General features: G+C 44.4%; 1 protein-coding gene across 21 annotated transcripts in view; it reads left to right on the top strand.

Annotated features, from left to right (window-relative positions):
- Window positions 1-21,938, top strand: part of BAZ2B (bromodomain adjacent to zinc finger domain 2B) — a 186,026-nt gene that overhangs the window by 42,745 nt on the left and 121,343 nt on the right. For all 21 annotated transcript variants that reach the window (XM_060257178.1, XM_060257167.1, XM_060257166.1 and 18 more), the window contains exon 2: window positions 1,741-1,899. In XM_060257178.1, the coding sequence (XP_060113161.1) occupies window positions 1,743-1,899 (157 nt within the window). In that variant the 5' untranslated portion in view covers window positions 1,741-1,742. The remainder of the gene's footprint in view (window positions 1-1,740; window positions 1,900-21,938) is intronic.

The following is a 21,938-nucleotide window of genomic DNA, read 5'->3' as shown; positions in this document are numbered from 1 at the left end:
TTCAGGCCAGCAAAATTAATGCAAATAATTGTTTTTCTATTTGAAGTCATGTGGGGAGGGCCTAATCTGGCCCCCACACATACACACAAGGCAAATGCATATGTCCAGGGCTTTTTTGTAGAAAAAAGCCCAGCAGAAACTCAATAGCATATTAGACCACATCCCCTAATATTAGCATATTAGGTCATACACTCATTAGCATATTAGGTCATGCACTCATTAGCATATTAGGCCACACCATCTGGGATAATCAAGTGCAAAATGAACTGTGTCAGTAACTTTTCCAGGCCCTGCAGCAATTCTGGCTGGCCAGCCAGGCCCCAGGAGACTGCCACACAGTACATCTGGGGCCTGTGATCCCTGCCTGGCTCTGGGGAGGCTGCTGCACAGCACAGCTGGGTTCCACGATCCTCGCTGGCCAGCCAGGCCCCAGGGAGATTGCCACATGGCTCAGTTCAGCCCTACAATCCCAGAGAGCCACACCAAGTGACCTCGAGGGCCGTATACGGCTCTCAGGACAGAGGTTCCCCACCCCTGCACTATATCTACCTCATGCAGAGGTCCATCAGTGGCTATTAGCCATAGCGTATTGTTGGAACTCTCTGTCTGGGACGGTGATGCTCTGTATGTTTGGTGCTTTGGGGGGGGGCACAGTGGGAGGGCTTCTAGTGTCCTGGCCCCACTGATGGACCTCCTGATGGTGCCTGGTTTTTTGGCCACTGTATGACACAGAGTGTTGGACTGGATGGGGCATTGGCCTGATCCAACATGGCTTCTCTTATGTTCTTATGTCTACTCCTTGCCAGGGCCAAATGTGTAAACTATTTCAGGTGGAATGTGTCCAATATGTTTGGTGCATTAAAATGTTACATGCACTATATCAGAACATACTGTTTATTTTATACTAAAGAGGAAAAGTTATGGAAGTAGAAGAAAAATACCTGGGTTTTAAAAAGTTGTGCTCTAGCAAACGAAATTTGGGTCTTAGGTATCTTCATACAATATGAAATAACATAAATTTGCATTACTGTTGAACTTTATAAGGGGGCAAATATTTCCAGATCCACACAGAACAGTTTTGGGGTCCAGAACAGGTTTTTCACCAATTAAGTGAAATTTTCTCATCTTCCCTCACCTGAAATCCCATGAACAGGATTAGGGGTACATTTTGGGCTACTGGGATAATAGGGCAAAGGGAATCATGCTCCATAAACAGAAATCCTTGTGCTTGTTGAAACACTCATCCGGATGCAAGCTGTCTTTAGGTTCTAAGCCAGAGATTCATGTCTCTTAGTTTAACTAACAGAACCCTTTCTCTGTCTCCCATAAAAGAGATGATTGATACTGTCAGGTTTGACAGCTCAGATAAACTGTTGGGGAATCAAGCAAAGATGGAGAGGGGAGCACAGCAGCAGGTATTTGTACATACCTGTGGCACACTAGTTTTGGGGCAAGACCTGTAGTGGCAATTCAACGAGAAGGTTTTTGCAGCTCCCCATAGTTTTTTACTGCACAGTCCAAAGCAGAGTTACATCCTTCAGAGTCCATTGACTTTGACTTCAATCTTTATGATCTTACCAATGGTATGATTCTGTTTCGGGTTGCACCGTTAGTTCAGGTGTAGTGGCTGTAATCTTAAACCTGAATCTAGAAAAGTGTATTGAAATCATGGATATACTTTTGATAATCTTTTGAAACTCCCTGTCATTGCAAATATTAATGTGTCCTTTTCACTTGCAGAGATGGAGTCTGGAGAACGGTTAACATCAACAACAGCAGCCTCCTCCGCTACAGCTACTTCATCTCCTGCATCTTCAACATCTTCTGTTGTCTCGGCAGTTTCCAAAGGTGGCCTTTCCACTGGAGCTGCATCACTTAGCTCCACAATCAACGCCTGTGGTAAACATGTCTTATTGATTATATTGTTCAGTGTGATTTGCTTGTATCAATGTAGTTTGCTTGTATTGAAGAACTTTATTTTGAAACGGTTTCACATTTTGGAGCTGATAAAAGAATTTTTTTTTTTAAGTTTTACACACAAATAATTACACTTTAGCTGTATAGGAGGGGAAGTGCACCAAGGGTAGCAATAGAAACCTGTCCAGGATACTGAAATTGATACCTTGCTAAAAAAGAAAGATATTTCTAAATCAACTATATGAGTGTAGTATTCATTGTTTACTTAGTGTATGTATATGCTGCTTTTCTCTTGGAACACAGGACTCAAAGTGGCAAGTCATCCTCATTATATATAATTCTCCTATGGTAGTGGCCAAATGGAGCTCTCCCATTGGCTTACAGATGCATTCCATGCACTTGACAAGTAATTGACCCATCACAGCTCACTCAGTATCTCTGGCCTCCCATTGCCCCCTGGCTACTGCAGGCCTGGAAATGATGAACAAACCACCAAAACAGTCTTACCTCAGAGACAGACACATCTCTGATGTTTCTGTGTCTTCTCTGTCAGCTGGCCTCACAAAAAGCGTTGCTAGCAAGAGATCTCTGCTGCCTTATTAACGACCCACATGGATGGCCTCCCAGCACATGCAGCCTCCAAAGGCCACAGAAATAGCCAGGGAATCACTACTGCTGTAATGTGACTAAGTGGCGAGGCCTGGCCCCACTGGAAGCATTTCATCACAGGCCATGGCTGCTACCTTTGCTGTCACTCCCTCCTCCCCTCAGCCTTGCCCTTAGCAGGAGGCTGTTGCTAGGAAACCAGCTTCTGTAAGTAAAGGAAGAGGCCTCAAGTGAATAGAATGGGATACAGGCCACCCTCCAAAGTAGTTATTTTCTCCAGGATGGGGAGAGGGATCTGTTGTCTGGAGTTCAGTTGTGATCCCAGGAGATCTTCAGGCTCCACTTGGCTACCCTAGGCCTGGCAGCACTCTCTGGGTGACTTTATGCCACCTGACTGGGGAGGGACGTTGGCTCAGTGGTAGAGCATCTGCTTGGGAAGCAGAAGGTCCCAGGTTCAATCCCTGGCATCTCCAAAAAAAGGATCCAGGCAAATAGGTGTGAAAAACCTCAGCTTGAGACCCTGGAGAGCCGCTGCCAGTCTGAGAAGACAATACTGACTTTGATGGACCAAGGGTCTGATTCAGTATAAGGCAGCTTCATATGTTCATGTTCATGACTGGCATGACTTAAGTAGGCCTAGCTGCTTGCTCCTGTTCAGCAGCAGCCCCCCTATGACAGCCAGTGTGATTTAGCAGTTGCCAATTCCAGGTTGGGAAATTCCTGGAGATTTGAGGGGTGGAGCCTGGAGAGGGTGGGTTTAAGGAGGGGTGGGACCTCAGACATGTACAGTGCCATAGACTCCACTCTCCAAACCAGCCATGTCCTCATGGAGAACCACTGTTACCAGTCTCCAGGTGTGGGCTGGGGATCACTCAGAATTACAACTACTCCCCAGATGCCAGACATCAGCTCCCCTGGAGGTGAGGGGGGAGAATTAACGCCTTTACTTGGGTGGGTGGAAAGCTAGCAAGGAGGGGCACTCACCCAGAGCCTCTTTCTAGAGCCTGTTGTATTTTCCCTCACAGCAGGCTTTATTCCTAGTAGACGATAGAGATCAAAATAAAATAATATATCCTCTCTAAGCTGGGGGTGTAGGCCTGCAGGTGGAATGAGAAGCTGCAGTCTGTAGTCTGTTCCTGAGTAGTGCATGGTCTGGTGCATGGTCTGTAACAAGCACAACCTCATCCCACACTCACAATACTTCTGGGCCTTGTAGGTCATCTGCTTCCAAGCTAATGCTGATCACGTGGAGAGTAGACCCCACCATCTATGTGATTGGTGGCATCATTGGGGATGTGCAGGACTCAGAGGCATCACCCCTGACTCATTCTAGTCAAAGGATGGCTTTGTAGAGTATGAAATGCAGCTGGTGTAAATCACAGATCTTTTTGTGCTTCCTGTTCTTGCTTTGTGGTCGTAATGCCTACAGGGGAAATTAGATTAGATGCATAAGCGGCATATGTATCTGAAATTTGCAGATCTTACCTGTGTGGTTTTTCTGTTAAATAGTAAAGCTCCTCGGGGTACCCTCATGTGCTGCAGTGTCCCAAATTCCTTCAGTACAAGAGATAAAGTGCATTTGGGATTTAGTATACTGAAGAAAACTATCCCGATCATGATATACCTTACTTTGCAGTCAGTTTCTGTGCCTGGCATTTGAATTTGGTGATAGGAGAGAAATCTAACCCATGATGATGCCTAGTTGTTTTAATGATGCTATCCTGATTGGTCTGAGAAGATCTTTTCAATGAAGAATCTTAAATGCCCCATACTATAAACCACATGTATTTTTATGAATGGTCTCTGTATTATTATTGGTTGATTATACTATTTGATTTATGTATAAGGCATTTTAAATTTTTATAAGCAAAAATATTACAAATGTAAATCTTCCTACTTTCTAAGATATGTCAGAAAGGTGGTGTTCATAATTCCATCTCATGTGGATACAAAGTTGGGATCTATAAATTGCATGGCCTTCTCAGTGGCTGCCCCAACATTCAGGAATTGCCCTCCATGAGATGCTAGTCTGCATTATCGCAGGGACAGATAAAGACAGTGCACTTCTGTCAAGTATTTGGTACTAGTTAGTCTTTTCTTTTTAAAAAGGTAAAGGTAGTCCTCTGTGCAAGCACCGAGTTGTTACCGACCCATGGGGTGACATCAGCCATGTTAAATAGAGAACTTGAATGTCATGCTTCCACTGTGATTTTATTGACATTTTATGGCCAGAGTTTCCCAGCATGATGTCCATGTGTGCTAAGGTGCCCACAGACACCTTTCATTGTTCCTTCCAAGTATTTTTTGTAAGTGGGCCCAGCCAGGTTGAACCTTTGCCCAGCAGGGGTTCTGATAGACCATTGGAGACATGATTGCTGTTCAAAAGTTGCTTCAGCAGCAGCTGCTACTACAGTAGAAGAATCTGTACTATATGGCTGAAGCTTTTTGTAAGCAAGAAAATTTTTTAAACAAAATGTTCATCCTGCTAAACAGAGCTTCTGCCTGAAATATTGAAGAGTTACTAGCAGAATTTCACATAACCTCTCTAAGAATTTGTGACTGGCTCTGCCTCTTGTGGCAGCCATTTTGTGGTTTCACCCACCAGCCAGTGTCTGAATTTCAAAGATGCCTGCAACCTCAAAAAGGCTAGGGATCCCTGTTTTAGGTTTTTGCTCTTATTGTGAACCAATTAGAAAGTGTTTGCTGTGCTTAGAATTAATTGATGATATTTAGCTTGTTCTTCATGTACAGGGTGAGATACTTTTCGTGTAACCTTAACCAGGGCCTGATTCCACCAGCAGTGAATTGTGATGCTGATTATTAGTTGAAGATCCTTAACTCTGACTTTGTTATGTGGACTATAAACCGATAATAGAAAGCCTTAATAATTTGAGACTAGGAGTCCAATAAAGAGTAAATTTACCCACACTATTGGCTGTTAATGGAAGGAAGCATAGTATAACCCGATATCAGAAGGTAAGCCAGTTCAGCAACAGCAAACCCCTTCTGTTTCACAGTTCCATTAAAAACCCCTTGCCATAAGTCAGTTGTGATTTGACGGTAGTTACGTACACATTAGCTGTAAGTACTAGTTTTACAAATCTTACCATTTCTCAAGCTAGAAGAGCATTTATCCTTTATTAAACAATTAATTTGAAAACTGAGCTTGCCAGGTCTTACGCTTAGAACCTGTTTTAAATGCTTAAGCACATCCTTGAAACATATGATACATTTAAGAGTGGAATGTCACATACCTTGTATCCGGAGGAATAGGCTGCTCTGAATGTTATGGGGGTTGCCAGATCCAATTCAGGAAATATCGGGGGGGGGGTGCAGTTTTTTTCTTGGTATTTTTTCGATTTGGGTCTATTTGCACCTGGAAAAAAAAATCTGGGATTCCTGAAAAAACCTGGATCCCAACTTCCCAATACCAGTAAAGTATTTTTCAGAAATCCCGATTTTTTTGGTTTAATAGACCCAAATCAAAAAACACTGGTGGTGGTGGGGAAGAGGGGCAAAGCTGCTAAAAACAGCTGAGAGGTTGCTCAGATGGGTCTCTTTTGGGTGTTCCCTTTAACCTGGACTGCCCAACAGAGCCTGCCAAGAAGCTGATCCTGTGGGGAGAACTCTCCCCACAGGTTCTGCTGGGCAGCCCAGTTTAGACCAGACTGCCCAACAGAGCCTACCCAGGACTCAATCTTGCAGGGTGAGTTCCCTGCAGGCTTGGCTGGGACTCTGCTGAGCAGTTTGGTTTAGATCAGACTGCCCAACAGAGCCCACCCAGGAGCTGATCCTCCCCGCAGGTTCTGTTGGGTATCCTGGTTTAGACCGAATTGCCCAACAGAGCTTGCCCAGGAGCTGGTGCTGTGGGAAGAGTTCCCTGAAGGCTCTGCTGGGCAGCCTGGTTTTGCTGGTAATTCCCAAGTATATCCAGGATGGGGGGGGAGTGGAGGTTGGTTCTCCCAAAAAATCCTGGATACATCTGAAATATACCTGAAAATTTTCAGTTCGGGTAAACTTGAATGCACACCTCTAAAACTAACACCTTAAATTTGGCTCAGGAGCATATCAGTAGTCAGTGCAATTGCTGTAGTGTTGAGTTCATATGCTCCTGGTAGCTGGCTCCAACCAGCAGTGTAGCCGCAGCACTCTGCACTAGTTGCAGCTTCCAAACACTCTTCAAGGGCAGCCCTAGGCGTAACTAAGGCATGGATCACTGTGAATACAGCTGACTGAACCAGGGACAGTTGCAGCTGATGCACCAGCCGAAGCTAGGCAAAAACACCCTGACTGTGGCCACTTGGTTTTTAAGGTGACTGTTGTGTCAAGCAGCTCTCACAAGCTATGAACCTGGCTTTTCAAGGAGATCACACTCCCATCCAAGACAGGAGACATCTTGAGTCCCTGGTCTGCCTTTCTTCTAAACCAGAGAACCTGTGTCTTGTCAAGATTAAGTTTCAGTTTATTCACCCTCATCCACCCCATTACTGACTCCAAGCACTGGTTCAGAATACCAACAGCATCCTCAGAATTACGTGGAAAACAAAGGTAGAGCTGGATATCACTAGCATATTGGTGATACTGCAGCCATGGCCCATACCTCCTGATGACTTCTCCCAGTGACTTCATATAGATATTAAATAGGATGAGGGGTAAGACAGAACCCTGTGGTACCCCACAAGCTCACAGCTATAGGGAAGAGCACATATCCCATAAACCTACCTTTTGAAACCAACTCCTGAGAGAAGACTTGAACCACCATAACACAGTGCCCCTTAGTGATGAGAAGTAGTTTATTAGGATACTATGGACAATCGTATTGATTTCTGCTGAGAGATCCAGCAGAACTAGCAGGGTTGCATTCTCCGTGTCTAGTTCTTGGCAGAGGTCATCAGCCAAGGCAAACCAAGCTGTTTCTGTTCCAAATCCTTGCTAGAAGCCATACTGAAACGGGTCCAGAAATCCAGTTTCTTCCTAGAGCCCCTGGACCTGAGAAGCAACAATGTGTTCTAACACCTTGCCCAAGAATGGAAGATTGGAAACTGGCTGGAAATTTTCCAACATAGCAGGGCTCCTAGTAGGTCCCCCCCACACCCGCCAACAGGTCTAATTACTACCTCCTTGAGCCTGAGCAGCACAACTCCTACTCTCAAGGAAGCATGTCATAGAGTCATAGAGTTGGAAGGGGCCTCCAGAGTCATCTAGTCCAATCCCCTGCACAATGCAGGAAATTCACAAATAACTCCCTCTAAGTTCACAGGATCTGCATTGCTGTCAGATGGCCATCTAGCCTCAGTTTAAAAACCTCCAAAGATGGAGAGTCCACCACCTCCAGAGGAAGCCTGTTTGACTGAGGGACCGCTCTGACTGTCAGGAAGTGCTTCCTAATGTTTAATTTAAAACTCTTCTGATTTAATTTCAACCTGTTAGTTCTGGTCTGACCTTCTGGGGTCATGTACCACTCCTCTTATCCACTCAGCCAGCCTCTCAGTAATACATTAATAGTTTGAGCAGACATGGAAACAAACATCAAAAGGCAGTCAAATTCCTCCCGTGTAGTCCAGATCAGATCTGTCTTCCCTTTGTGGCTGTTCTGACAGCCAACTCCAGTATTGCTTCTGTCCAGTTCTGTCACATTCACTTTGATGTCAGACAAAGCTGGTTTTCAAATTTGCTCATATCTTAGTGGGAAAATTGAGTGGTCATTCAGTGGTCAGGATGCACAAAGACTAATGTAAGAACGGTTTTGTATTAACCATGACGCAACAAGGAATTATGATTAGAACTCCGAATTCTTCTCTGGAAAGTACTGGATGCTGAGGAAAATGATTTTATTTTATTTTTATTTATTTATTTGTAATTTATATCCCGCCCTTCCCACCAGGTGGCTCAGGGCGGCTTACAACATATAAAAACTAACATATAAAAACTAACATAGAATATAAAATTAAGCATAAAAGGTTAACATTTCATAATTTACATAGTTAAAATCTAGACATTTGTCACGGTTATATACGTAAACATTAAAACCATACAGCGATCTTACAGCTACACTCAGTTCAAGTTCAGTGCCGGTTAGTTGTGGGCCAGCCGGAAGAGGACTGTCTTACAGGCCCTGCGGAATTGAGCAAGGTCCCGCAGGGCCCTTACCCCTTCCGGCAGCTGGTTCCACCAGGAAGGGGCCATTACGGAGAAGGCCCTGTCCCTTGTAGTTTTCAAACGGGCTTCCTTTGGCCCGGGGACAACAAGGAGCTTTTGAGTTCCCGATCTCAGTACTCTCTGGGGAACGTGTGGGATGAATGATGGGGAACGTGTGGGAAAATGATGAAGCTTTTCAGAGTGCTCACCCCCCCTTAAGAAAACCATTTATTAACATAACAGTCACAAATTTTGTACAAGTATCAGGAAAGCTCTCCAAGTATTTGGTCATGATCAAACATTTTCCAGCTGCTGTTATAACATTAGTAATTAGTTCCAAACAGCTTTGAAGAAAGCTGTTCACCTTGTTGTTCTGCATCGCTTTACATCAGAAGCACCACGGTACAGGGAAGTATATCTATCAGATCCACATTTTTCCTTTTTGCTGGCACAGCAGCATGGTCGTATTGGATATCGAAAGCAGCTTGAAAGGTAATGTAGCAACAGCCTACTTTACCAGAAAAGACAGTGCAGGTCCAATATGGCTTGGCCCTGCTCTGGAGCAGGTCATGGGATTGTATACTCCTTCCTTCTAGCTTCTTCCTTCTCATTCCTGAATTCCCCAGATGCCTTATTTATTCACTCATTTGTTTAGAGAAAAATTGCAATTGGCCTTTCAGAAAATCTCCCAAAAGTGGCCACTGTACAGCTTAAAAACAACAATTGTTTAATTTATTTAATACAATTTGGAGCTTTAAAAAAAACAAGTACCAAACATCCTAAAATTATTTTTAAAATCGCGGGATTAAACCAGCAACAGAAAATAATAAATAAAACGAAACCATGAAACAGAAACCAGTTGCAATCAACATTGAAAAGCATTTGGTGTTCAACGTTTTAAAAACCCAGCGTTAAAAGCTAAGAACATCAGAAGGTTAACCGTTATTGTAAATCTAGTTCAGATGGTAGGGCTGCCAATCCCCAGGTGGGGGCAAGGGATCCCCCGGTTTGGAGGCCCTCCCCCGCTTCAGGGTAATCAGAAAGCAGGGGGAGGGGAGGGAAATGTTATTCCCTATGGAGATTTATTCCCATAGAAAATAATGGAGAATTTATCCACGGCTATCTGGGACTTGGGGGGGGGGGCTGTTTTTTGGGGTAGAGGCACCAAATTTTCAGTATAGCCAGGAGACTTTGGGGGTGGGGCCAGGAGACATTGGGGGCGGAGCCAGGAGCAAGGGTGTGACAAGCAGAATTGAACTCCAAGAGAGTTCTGGCCATCACATTTAAAGGGACGGCACACCTTTTCAATGCCTTCCTTCCATAGAAAATAATGAAAGATAGGGGCACCTTCTTTTGGGGCTCGTAGAATTGAACCCCCTGGTCCAATCCTTTTGAAACTTGGGGGGTATTTTGGGGAGAGGCACTAGATGCTATACTAAAAATTTGGCGCCTCTACCTCAAAAAACAGCCTCCCCAGAGCCCCCGATACCCGCAGATCAATTCCCCATCATTCCCTATGGGAATCGTTCATGGAGGTGCATGATGGCTCTGGGGGCGGGGCTTCCCCCGTCGGCCAGCTGGCTGGGGGAGGGGGAAAGCCTGTAAAACCGGGGGATCCCCCGCTGGGACCTGGGGATTGGGAAGCCTAGTATTCCTGTTCAAAAAAAGCCCCACACTTATATACCAATATGCATTCTGAATAGATTGAGCAGGCACACTTTCATTCCTTTGTCAAACCGCATAATGTTGCAGTCAATGTTCTCTGAACAATAGCCAAATATTAGTTTCGTTGCTGAAGCCCTGCAGCAACACACATACAATTGCTTTTTAATTTTTTTTTTACTTTGCATGGTCCAATAAAATCTAGGAAACATTACATTTACAGGATATTGCAGTAAAGATGAAAAATAATGTCATCCTTTCCCTTGCTTTTCAACTTCCGCTTCTATTCTTCACACAGTTTTGGAAAAGTATATGAAAGTCTGTTCGTTTACCACTCTCCCTGTGCTATGTGCCAAAAAGAAAGGTGAAAAAAGGAAATTCTATTTATATGCTTGACCATTTATCTTTTACAGTATTAGCAGTATTGTTTCCATTGATATAGAGCCCCGTGGTGCAGAGTGGTAAAGCTGCAGTACTGCAGTCGGAGCCGTCTGCTCACGACCTGAGTTCGATCCCAGCGAAAACTGATTCAGGTAGCCGGCTCGAGGTTGACTCAGCCTTCCATCCTTCCGAGGTTGGTAAAATGTGTACCCAGCTTGCTGGGGGGAAAGTGTAGATGACTGGGGAAGGCAATGGCAAACCACCCCATAAAAAGTCTGCCATGAAAATGTTGTGAAAGCAACGTCACTCCAGAGTCAGAAACAACTGATGCTTGCACAGGGGACATTTCCTTTCCTTTCCTTTCCTTTCCTTTCCTTTCCTTTCCTTTCCTTTCCTTTCCTTTCCTTTCCTTTCCTTTCCTTTCCTTTCCTTTCCTTTCCTTTCCTTTCCTTTCCTTTCCTTTCCTTTCCTTTCCTTTCCTTTCCTTCCATTGATATAAAGTCAAAAACACCTTCCTCTCTGCTTGCAATTAGAGAAGTTTGGGTTTCCTTCAGTTCAATATAATTATTTTCTTTGTAGTAATCAATAGTCTATTAAGTAGTCTCATAATAAACTTCAGTACTTCTGCCACACAAATCCCAGGGCACAGACTGAGCCCAGACTGGAACTCTAGGTGTTGTGCCAGAGAGGTTGTATTACAGATAATATGTTATTTGTGGGTACTCTGAAATCAGCTATAACTATATAGTGATGTGGTGGGGGAGCCACTCTTCCAAGCATTGTAATTTGAGTACAGTAATTATGTTACATATTTTTCTACACTTTTAAAAATCATTACAAGCCTGAATCTCAAGCCACTTGCTCCTGAGCAGTCTCTATTCCCATGCACTCGAGTGGAACTTTCCCGAGGGCTTTTTCAGAGGATATATTATTAGCAGTGATTACAGAAGTGAATCTGAATCTCTTCTGCATATGTAACCTCTAAAGTGCTGACACATGAATTTCACCGAGAGTCAGACTGATGTACTGAAATGAACCCTAACACGAGCCCTTCCTTAATGACTGAAAATCTGAATCATTCCCAGAACTGTCCGGAATAAGCAATTTGTGGATTCTAGCCTAGGGCTCCAAAGGTAATGTTTTAGTTTTTAGTTGTGTGTTTTAGTTGATACATATTTTTAAAACATGCAATCCATGTTGCACCTCACATACTTTGATTTAAACTCCCTCACACACTTCCTGATCTTATGTTTCGGACATAAGCTACAAACTGGTCCTATTCCTGTATTTTCACTCTGCCTCAATATTGTACATACACAAAGATGTCTTTAAATGAATAGGGCTGTATTTTGTGTTTAGGGTTATTGTGAGAGACTCAAGTCCAAAAATTACTGTAAGTCAATTTACAGGATTTACTTTAGGACATTTCAACCCATCAGACTTACAACATCCAACTTTGTATTTACCAATTCGTAAGTTTGAAAAGAATTGGGTCACATATTTCATTTAACTATTATGAATGAAAAAATAACAATAGACTTCATCACAACTTATGCTTGGATAAATAATAAACCAACTACACACTGTGGTCTTGATTTCATTTTGGTATAAGTATTGTGTTTAAGTAGCCATCATTTTTCATTTTTTAAAAGAATGTAACCTTTGAATATTGTATTGAGTTGCTACCAGCGTTAAAGTAAGAGATCTTTTATTTAGTGATGGTTAGATATACCTTCTCTGTTTAATGTAAAGGGCCCATTTGCCAGTATTACATATTGACATCTTCACTATTGGGAGACATGTTGCAACAAGCCTGTCAAAAACTAATATTCTTTTTTCTAATATAGAAGAAAAAAACATGTATAGTTTCTAGTGTTGTTGCTATGTTCACCTCAGATAGATTAACTGATACATCTAAAGCTTTCAGTCATGCCAACCCAAAGTTACCCCAGTGAAAGATATCACTTTTCCTTTATGCAGTTGTGAGAATTGTCGTAGGCATCCTTCACTAAAGATATTGCCCTCATATCTCCAGTTACTGGGAGGAAAAACCTAGCTGATCATTCTTCTGTTTCTTTTGCTTTGCAAAGAATTTTGTTCAGCAATGTTTTATATTTAAGGCATTAGTTAAGTATTTATCCCTTTTAGTTCTTTTGAAAAGGCTTATTATAGAGCAGCACAAAATTCATTAATATTAATAAAGGCATTTGCCTTTATCGTTCCTTGTTACTAAGACACCAGCACTGTCGAAATGGATGCTGGCCTTTTGGGTAATACTTTCAATCATTTATCTATGTACTGGCTAGTAGAATTTCAAAAGCTTTGCTGAAAAAATATTCAACCTATTATAATATAAGTCAAGAGTCTTAAGCAATGTAGTTTTGTGTTAAATTTCATTATGCAAAACATGCATACAGAAAGCTGGCACCTTTAAACGGCAATGAAAACTAAAACTGAAAAATGAAAGGAAATACAAATATTCATCTCTAGCCAGAATATTAATGTACTGGGAAACAAAAAGATAATGAGTTGAAGGAGAGGAGAGTGTCGGTATTATTCAGCCTACCATCATCTGACTTGCTTTGAGGTGGAAAAAGTCCAAACATACTCCTTTTTGAACATGTTTTCTTAAACACATATTTTAAAATGAATATCTTTGTTTCCTAGGCACATTAGAATCTTGTGGGTATTTTGCTTAAAAGTATTTTCAAGAGCCAGATTGCAAATGTAATGCAGAATGAGTCTTTTTGAATGGAATGAAATAGTATTTGATATTCTTACTTAATGTTACCATCAGAATTGAATTTTTCCCAGCTCTTGTTTGCATGATAACAAAAAACTCCTTTTAAAATGTATTTCACACTTGGATTTCAAATACATTTTGAAATGGTTTTTAAATGCGGGAGACATTAAATCTAAGGTTGAAGGATCTGTATCGCACCTTAGGTTGGGTCAGTTTTGAAAGCTGAATTAACCTTCCGCAGTTGACTTGCTGTGCTTACACTGAAAATAAATGAGAATAATTCTGTGTGTCACTCAGGGGGTAGACTGGCCATTTAACTTTCAGGGAAATTTCCCAGAGGGCCACTGCCCTAGAGGGCCACTGGTGGCCTGGAGCAAGTAAAGTCAAGCCCCAGCAACTCTGCTCAAGCCCCAGGGACCACTTGGCTGAAACCCCTTGTCAGCCATGATAGGGGGGTTTTTTTGCTCACATCATCAACTGTCTCCTGCTGCACTGGCAGATGCTGCAGTGAGTGAGCTAACATTCAGTGTCAGGCCACTGAGCTGAGTGGACCTGCCACTAAACAAACTAGGAGATTGCCTAGGGCGCTGGCCTTTTGGGGGTCTTAAATTGGGGGCATCCCCATGTGACTCGGTTATCAGTGGGGGGTGCCAGACATTACTCTTGACTAGGGTGCCAGACAGTCTAGGGCTGGACATATGAACATATGAAGCTGCCTTATACTGAATCAGATCAGATCCTCGGTCCATCAAAGTCAGTATTGTCTAATCAGACTGGCAGCGGCTCTCCAGGGTCTCAAGATGAGGTTTTCACACTTACTTGCCTGGACCCTTTTTAGTTGGAGATGCCAGGGATTGAACCTGGGACCTTCTGCTTACCAAGCAGACGCTCTACCACTGAGCCACTGTCCCTGCCTCCCTGCAGTTCTAGTTTGTAGCACATCAGGGTTGCTCTGCTTCAATTGTTCCAGGGCCATTTTCACTTCCCAGCCCACTCCTGGTGGTATCACTTGAGGTTAGGTATGCAGCACAGGTCAATCTCAGCCATTTTGGAAAATGGCCAATGCCCCATGTCAAACTACCAGCAAGACAGAAATATATGAAAATGAGTACCGTATTCTACTAATATAATGTACTAAATCAGTTACAAGAGTCAGTATTCATGACGAACTGTTTTAGGCTGATCCATGGTATTTGTTTTTACACTGCAAACTTTATGTTGCAAGTGACAAAACTATGCAGAAAACGCACATATGATTGTGTAGCGTTGGCAACTCCAGTTTGGAAAATACCCGGAATTTTTGGGATAGAGTGCGAGAAGTGGGGTTTGGGGAGGGGAGGGGTGGTTTGGGGAGAGACTTAAGTGGGGTATAATGCCACAGAATCCACTTTCCAAAGTGGCCATTTTCTCCAGATAAACTCTTTTCTCTCTTCTGGAGATCAGTTGGAGATAGGGTTGCCAAATCCAATTCAAGAAATATCTGGGGACTTTGGGGGTGGAGCCAGGAGACTTTGGGGGTGGAGCCAAGAGACACTGCGGCGGAGCCAGGAGCAAGGGTGTGACAAGCATAATTGAACTCCAAGGGAGTTCTGGCCATCACATTTAAAGGGACAGCACACCTTTTAAAATGCCTTCCCTCCATAGGAAATAATGGATAGGGGCACCTTCTTTTGAAGCTCATAGAATTGGACCCCCTAGTCCAATCATTTTGAAACTTGGGGGGTATTTCGGGAAGAGGCACTAGATGCTATTCTGAAAATTTGGTGCTTCTACCTCAAAAAACAGCCCCCCCATAGCCCCCGATACCTCCAGATCAATTCCCCATTATACCCTATGAGAATCGATCTCCACATAGGGAATAATTTAGTGCCCAGTGGACATTTCCCTCCCCCCCCCCATCCGTTTCTGGTGACTCTAAAGCCAGGGATTATCATCTCTACTCATGAATTGCTGCCAACTTCTTCAAAGTAACACAGACACACCATCCCATTAGGAAGCCTTTCAATTGGAGACTAAAGCCTCCGGAGGTGGAAAGTCACATGGTGGCTGTGGGGGCGGGGCTTTCCCCCACCAGCCAGCTGACTGGGGGCGGGAAGGAGCCTGGGAAAGCGGAAGAACCCCCGCTGGGACCTTGGGATTGGCAAGCCTAGTTGGAGATCAGATCTCCTGGAGATCAGTTATAATAGTGGGAAATTTCCGGTCATCGCCTGGAGGTTGGCATCCCTATCATTATAACACCCCATACTCAATGAAGAGTGAATTTGCTGCCCCATAATAGTAGGAGGCTATGGTGTTTCTTCTAAATGAATGGCTTGCCAACAACGAGATGCATTAGAAGCAGTTTCTCTCTGGGCCGCTGCCAGTCCCGAGACTAATCTTTTTAGCAAGACTACCTTCCTATTATCTGACTACAAGTTACACTTAATTCTGCTACTGTTTGAAGACAGTATAATGAACTTAAAGACAATATGAACACAGTAAATTGCCAGAAATTTTTACTCTATCCCGTGCTTTATTTGTGATTCTTGCTCCAGCAGGCTACAGTGTATGGCAAGCCCAGTGCTAAAACTGCAAAAAGCAATTTCCCATATTCCTACTTTGCAGAAGGCAAAATGCTTGAATAAGCAGAAATAAATGGCAAATTATTGATCCTTGATCAGAGATAAATTTGTCTTTCCCTCTACACATAGTAAATGCAAGAAAGGGAAGCATTTTTAATTTTTTCCAATGCAGTGAATTCCTTCTATACAAGCTACCTCATGGGGTGGATGGAGGTAGTAGTAGCAGCATTATCTGTACATCACACAAGTGTGATGGAGGACTCTTCTGCTAAGTTTCCCCCCCCCCCCCCACATATCCAAACAAGTGGGAAAACCTTTACTAAGTGGCCAAACTAAATATGATCACTGAATTGATTTTCCAAAACTAGCGATAGCATCATAGAGGAGAGAGATATCAGTCTTGCCCATAGAGTCTGCTTAAGAAAAATGTACAGGTCACACGGGCACCTGGCTTATTTCCCTCTCGTAGGGAAACTAGCAGCCTGGAGAGAAAACTGAGATTATGAGAGCCATGAAGGGGAAAAGGCTGTAGCCCCTTCTTCCTCATCAGGGCCCTGTCTGAACTGCAGATTCTGTGGCTACATGGCAACCATTAGAAACATCGGGGTTCCTGTTCATAGATCATCCATCATCATGGCCTCAAATTTGGCTTTCCTTGGAGGGAATAATCTAGTCTCTTGAAACAGAGTTTTAAAATGCTTACTTTATTAGTGCCATGGTAGAACTGGTGGAATTAACGCCCCCTCCCCCCCCCCCAAAAAAAACCCCTGAAGGAATGCCTTGTTTTTAAATTGTTAATGGCTTGTTTTTAGTATCAATTATTTGTTTTCTTAGTTTTAGGATTTTATGGTATTGTTTTTACTCCGCAAGGCACCTGGAGTAGATATCTGGGAAGGTGGCATATAAAGCCTCTAAATAAATAAAGAAATAATAGCTGATGGGCCTTGGGAGCTCCATATATACATTATGTCTGATTTGGTCTTGGGAGAACAAATTTGGACCCATAAAGTCCTGAATAGCTTTTGTCTGAGGCTGCTTCTAAACTCAGGGTTGATTCTGATTTTATGAGCATTGAATCCGCCTGCAGAAAACTCCTGTTCAAAAGTACTCTTGTGAAGTGACGAGCAACTCCAGGGTGCAACTGGAGAGCTGGTTTGGTGTAGTGGTGAAGTGTGCGGACTCTTATCTGGGAGAACCGGGTTTGATTCCCCACTCCTCCACTTGCACCTCCTGGCATGGCCTTGGGTCAGCCATAGCTCTGGCAGAGGTTGTCCTTGAAAGGGCAGCTGCTGTGAGAGCCCTCTCAGCCCCACCCACCTCACAGGGTGTCTGTTGTGGGGGAGGAAGGGAAAGGAGATTGTGAGCCGCTCTGAGACTCTTCGGAGTGGAGGGCGGGATATAAATCCAATATCTTCATCTGCCTCACGGTGTGTCTGTTGTGGGGGAGGAAGGGAAAGGAGATTGTAGGCCGCTCTGAGACTCTGTCCTTGAAAGGACAGCTGCTGTGAGAGCCCTCTCAGCCCCACCCGCCTCACAGGGTGTCTGTTGTGGGGGAGGAAGGGAAAGGAGATTGTGAGCCGCTCTGAGACTCTTCGGAGTGGAGGGCGGGATATAAATCCAATATCTTCATCTACCTCACAGGGTGTCTGTTATGGGGGAGGAAGGTAAAGGAGATTGTGAGCCGCTCTGAGACTCTTCGGCGTGGAGGGCGGGATATAAATCTAATATCTTTATCTACCTCACAGGGTGTCTGTTGTGGGGGAGGAAGGTAAAGGAGATTGTGAGCCGCTCTGAGACTCTTCGGAGTGGAGGGCGGGATACAAATCCAATATCATCTTCTTCTTCTTCTTTTGCTGCCACTTCAAGAAAATGAGTGTAGATGACTTAAGATAATGCTAAGCAAGACAGAAGTGACTGTGGCATGCAGTGCTGATGAACATTTTTAAATGTGCACTGAGAGAGGATCTTCTGTCAAGTGTAGAAACAGCCTGAGAGACTAAATCCCTTCAGGGACTGATCAAGACAGTTCAGAGCTCTTTTTAGAGACAGTTCAAGGTGTTTTGCTTTTGTAAACAACTGCAGTATGCACTTTGATATTCATCCAGTATTCCTTGAAATATTGCTGGAGGTTTTGGAGTTCATAATTCTGAGTTCGTTCATTGCAATTTTCAGTAAATCCTGTCATACGGAGTGACAGGATGCAAGTAGAATTTTGGAATGTCTCAGACTGTGATACCCTTGAACAGTAGTTTCAGAGCCTCTTTGCTGCCTCAGTTTCCCTCTTCCCCTCCATGGCCTCTGCTCTGTGGCCCAAGAGAAGGGATATCCCAGTGGGAACATCTGGTGAGCCACTGTGTAAAAGAAGATGCTCAGCTAGATGGTCCATTGATCTGATCCAGTAGGGTCACTCTTACGTTTTTATGCAAGGGAACTTATTGTCCATTGGAAGTTGTAGTCTGTATCAGCTTCTTGGTGAAAGTTCCTAAGACTGGCTCATGAAGCCTAAAGCTTTAGTATAATTTTTTTTTAATAAACTCTCATCTTTGATTAGGTTCATTTTTAGCAGCTGTGGATAATGGGTATAACATCAAAGTTTTATTTCTGGTTCATCATAACTGTGCAGAATGATTGGTGCTTTAAACTGATTATATCTGGGCACTCTGGGTGCCATCTAGAACCTGATGCATCTAATGGCTTTTCATTCTTTTCTAAGACAAACAAGAGAATGTCATTGGTGAAAACAGGAAGGCTCAAATTTTATTGCGATTAGTTCTTAAGGTACTAGGAATTGTGATTTCCCTAGTCTGTTGTCACTAACACAAGATTTCAAGAGATCTTTCCAAGTCCCACTCTAAAAGAGTTTTAACGGATGATGCAAGGTCTTCAGTTTGGGACCTTATCGCTGTCTGCTCTCCAGCTCAGTACCAGTTCTCAAGAAAAGTAAATATACATATTGTCCCGCCCAGCCCGGGCGAGGACTACGCAAGGGGGACCCCCCGGCGCCTGCCAGCCACTCCCGGCCCCCGCCGCTGCCCCGAGAGCCTCCCACGCCTTCCCAAGCCCCCGCGGCGGCCCCACCCCTCACTTGGGCTGACGGAGTGCCAACAGCCGCCCGAACGGCACCTCTCAGCCACCGCGCCCGTCTCCGGGTCCGAGGAGCCTGGCCAGAGCGAGACGTCGGGGAGCAGGAGGGAGAGGCTGAGCCCAGCGCTGGGCCGAGAGGAGGAGAGCCGCCTGACCCGTGGTCGCGAGAGACGCCACACCCCAGCACGCTGCAGAAGTCCGAGACGCCCGAGGCACGCCCAGGCAGCCCAGCCCCGGCCCGCCTCTCCCGGGCGTCTGGGGCTTTGAAGGGGGGGAGGAGCCAGAGAGGGGCAGAACCCAGGAGGGGGGAGGACTGAGACGGGGGGATAAAGGGAGGGAAGGAGGAGGTCGGGGAGGAAGCTGGCCAGTGCTTATGGAGGCTGCTTCCCGAGAGAGAGCGACAGGAGCCGCAGCACAGCCAGAAGGGGAACGGGGGCCTGCAGTGAAGTAACCTGGCTCCCACCCCTGTTTCTGAGACCTCCGGGGAATGCCCCAGAGTGCCCGGGAGGGGCGCCGGCGGCGCCGGGAGACCGGGGGAGGTACCCAGAGCGCGACACATATAGATCTAATGAATAAAACAGAAGACTTAAAAGGGTGAGAAACTTAACTCATGAGTTAATTCATAGTAACATTGAGTGACACATTAATATCCAGTCAAGCAAATAAGTTACTAGCCCATAAAGATCTTGTTATTAATTATTGCTAGTATATCAGCAGCCTGAAAGAAAAGCAAAAAGAATTTTCTTGACATTTACATGAGCTTGTTTACCTGGTCTTCAACCTTTGCTTGTTAGAGTAGGTAACTATGCATCAATATAGCTAACTGTACAGCTAGTGGAAGGTGTTCATTCTATTCCATGTGCTTCCTACTTTTCTAGACCTCCTTTGCTACAGCATTAGTGGTCATTTACACAGGATGCTGCACTGGATGTTGTATCCAGCTGTCCTTTCTCCAGAGTGCTACTTCTGTATCACTTAGGGATTTTACTCTCAAACCAGCAGTTTCTATGGGCTGCTGCTGTTCTGACGAAGTGACTTGGTGGGCATCAGAACTTACCAGGATGCAAATGACTTAGGTGCCTTCTGTATGCACTGACACACAAAAGAGTAAATCTGGCAGAACCAGGTTTGATTCTTAGAAGAATTCAAGTCTGTAGATGCAAATAGAGAGGTCGGTAGTATTCCAACACCTGTGAGTGAAATATCTCCTGTGAAAAATATTTCATGTTGCTGATGTCCCATAGCTAAGAGTGACTGAATGGCTTTCCTCAATGACTGCTTTTTTAAAAAAAGGAAATGCAATTTCATCTGATAGCACTTAAATGACTTCTCAGTCTCTGCTACAGACAATTCAAATAGTTAAGTCTGTTTTCACTTCCAGGAGTGGGGAGGGTGGAGGTGACATCGGTGTGCTTGATGTCAGTGTGATGACATCATGTGGAGGTGACATCAGCATGCCAGGATTGTTGTGCAGTGACGCTCTAACATTTGGTTACCAGAGAGTTTTGTAACTCTATGGTTAACAGAGAGTTTTGACCAAAATGCTAGAGCGTTGCTGCACAACATGCCCAGCATGATGATGTTATTTCCGTGTGATGTCATCACACCACCAACATTGGCATGGGAGGGGCTTCTCGAGGTGGGGCTTCTCCCATGGATTGGAGTCCCTGAAATCAGGGGAAACCCCACCCAGACTGGGGATCTGGCAACTCGACTGGAATCACAACAGATGTCCCAACTACAGAGGTCAGTTCCCCTTAGGGTTGCCAGATCAAAGTTGGGAAATCTCTGGAGATTTGAGAGTGGAGCCTTGGGAGGACAGTGACCTCAGTGGGGGTACAGTGCCATAGATTCCACTCTCCAAAACAGTCATTTTCAACAGAGAACTTATCTCTTTCATCTGGAAAGCAACTGTACTTCCTGGTGATCTTCAGATAGGGTTGCCAATCCCCAGGTGAGGGCAGGGGATCCCCCGGTTTAGAGGCCCTCCCCCTGCTTCAGGGTTGTCAGAAAGCGGGGGGAGGGGAGGGAAATGTCTGCTGGGAACTCTGTTATTCCCTATGGAGATTTATTCCCATAGAAAATAATGGAGAATTGATCTGCGGGTATCTGGGGCTCTGGGGGGGGCTGTTTTTTGGGGTAGAGGCACCAAAGTTTCAGTATAGCATCTAGAGCCTCTCCCCAAAATACCCCCCAAGTTTCAAAAAGATTGGACCAGAGGGTCCAATTCTATGAGCTCCAAAAGAAGGTGCCCCTATCCTTCATTATTTCCTATGGAAGGAAGGCATTGAAAAAGTGCGCCGTCCCTTTAAATGTGATGGCCAGAACTCCCTTTGGAGTTCAGTTATGCTTGTCACAGCCTTGATCTTGGCTCCACCCCTAATGTCTCCTGGCTCCACCCCCAAAGTCCCCAGATATTTCTTGAATTGGACTTGGCAACCCTATCTGAAGGTTGACAACTCAATCTGGAGGAAATGGATGCTTTGGGGATGGAGTCTCTGGCATTATGCCTCTATGAAGTCCCTCCCCTCCTCAAACCTCAGGCTCCTCCCCAAAAACTTAATGGCCTGACCCCCTCCTCCTGCTTTTATTGACAGAGCCAACCTTGGAATGCTGTGGCTGCTTAACAACAGCTACTGAGAGAATCCATTGCTTAAAGCTATAGGCACTCCTTTTATCACTTTTGGATATTTTAAGCAGCCCAGTGTATTTTTCTTTTAGATTTCACATTTTCTGCAAACCTAGGTCCCTTTTCAGGTTTGTAGAAAGATCTGTCTTGCCTGTACAACTCTAGTCATTGGATTTAAGTATCTAAAGATATCCAGACTTCAGTAGTAGAACATAAG

The sequence above is a fragment of the Heteronotia binoei genome, chromosome 16 (genome assembly GCF_032191835.1).
Source record: "Heteronotia binoei isolate CCM8104 ecotype False Entrance Well chromosome 16, APGP_CSIRO_Hbin_v1, whole genome shotgun sequence".
Taxonomy (NCBI): domain Eukaryota; kingdom Metazoa; phylum Chordata; class Lepidosauria; order Squamata; family Gekkonidae; genus Heteronotia; species Heteronotia binoei.
The sequence above is the reverse complement of the archived record's forward strand: the minus strand, read 5'-3'. Positions and strand labels throughout refer to the sequence as shown.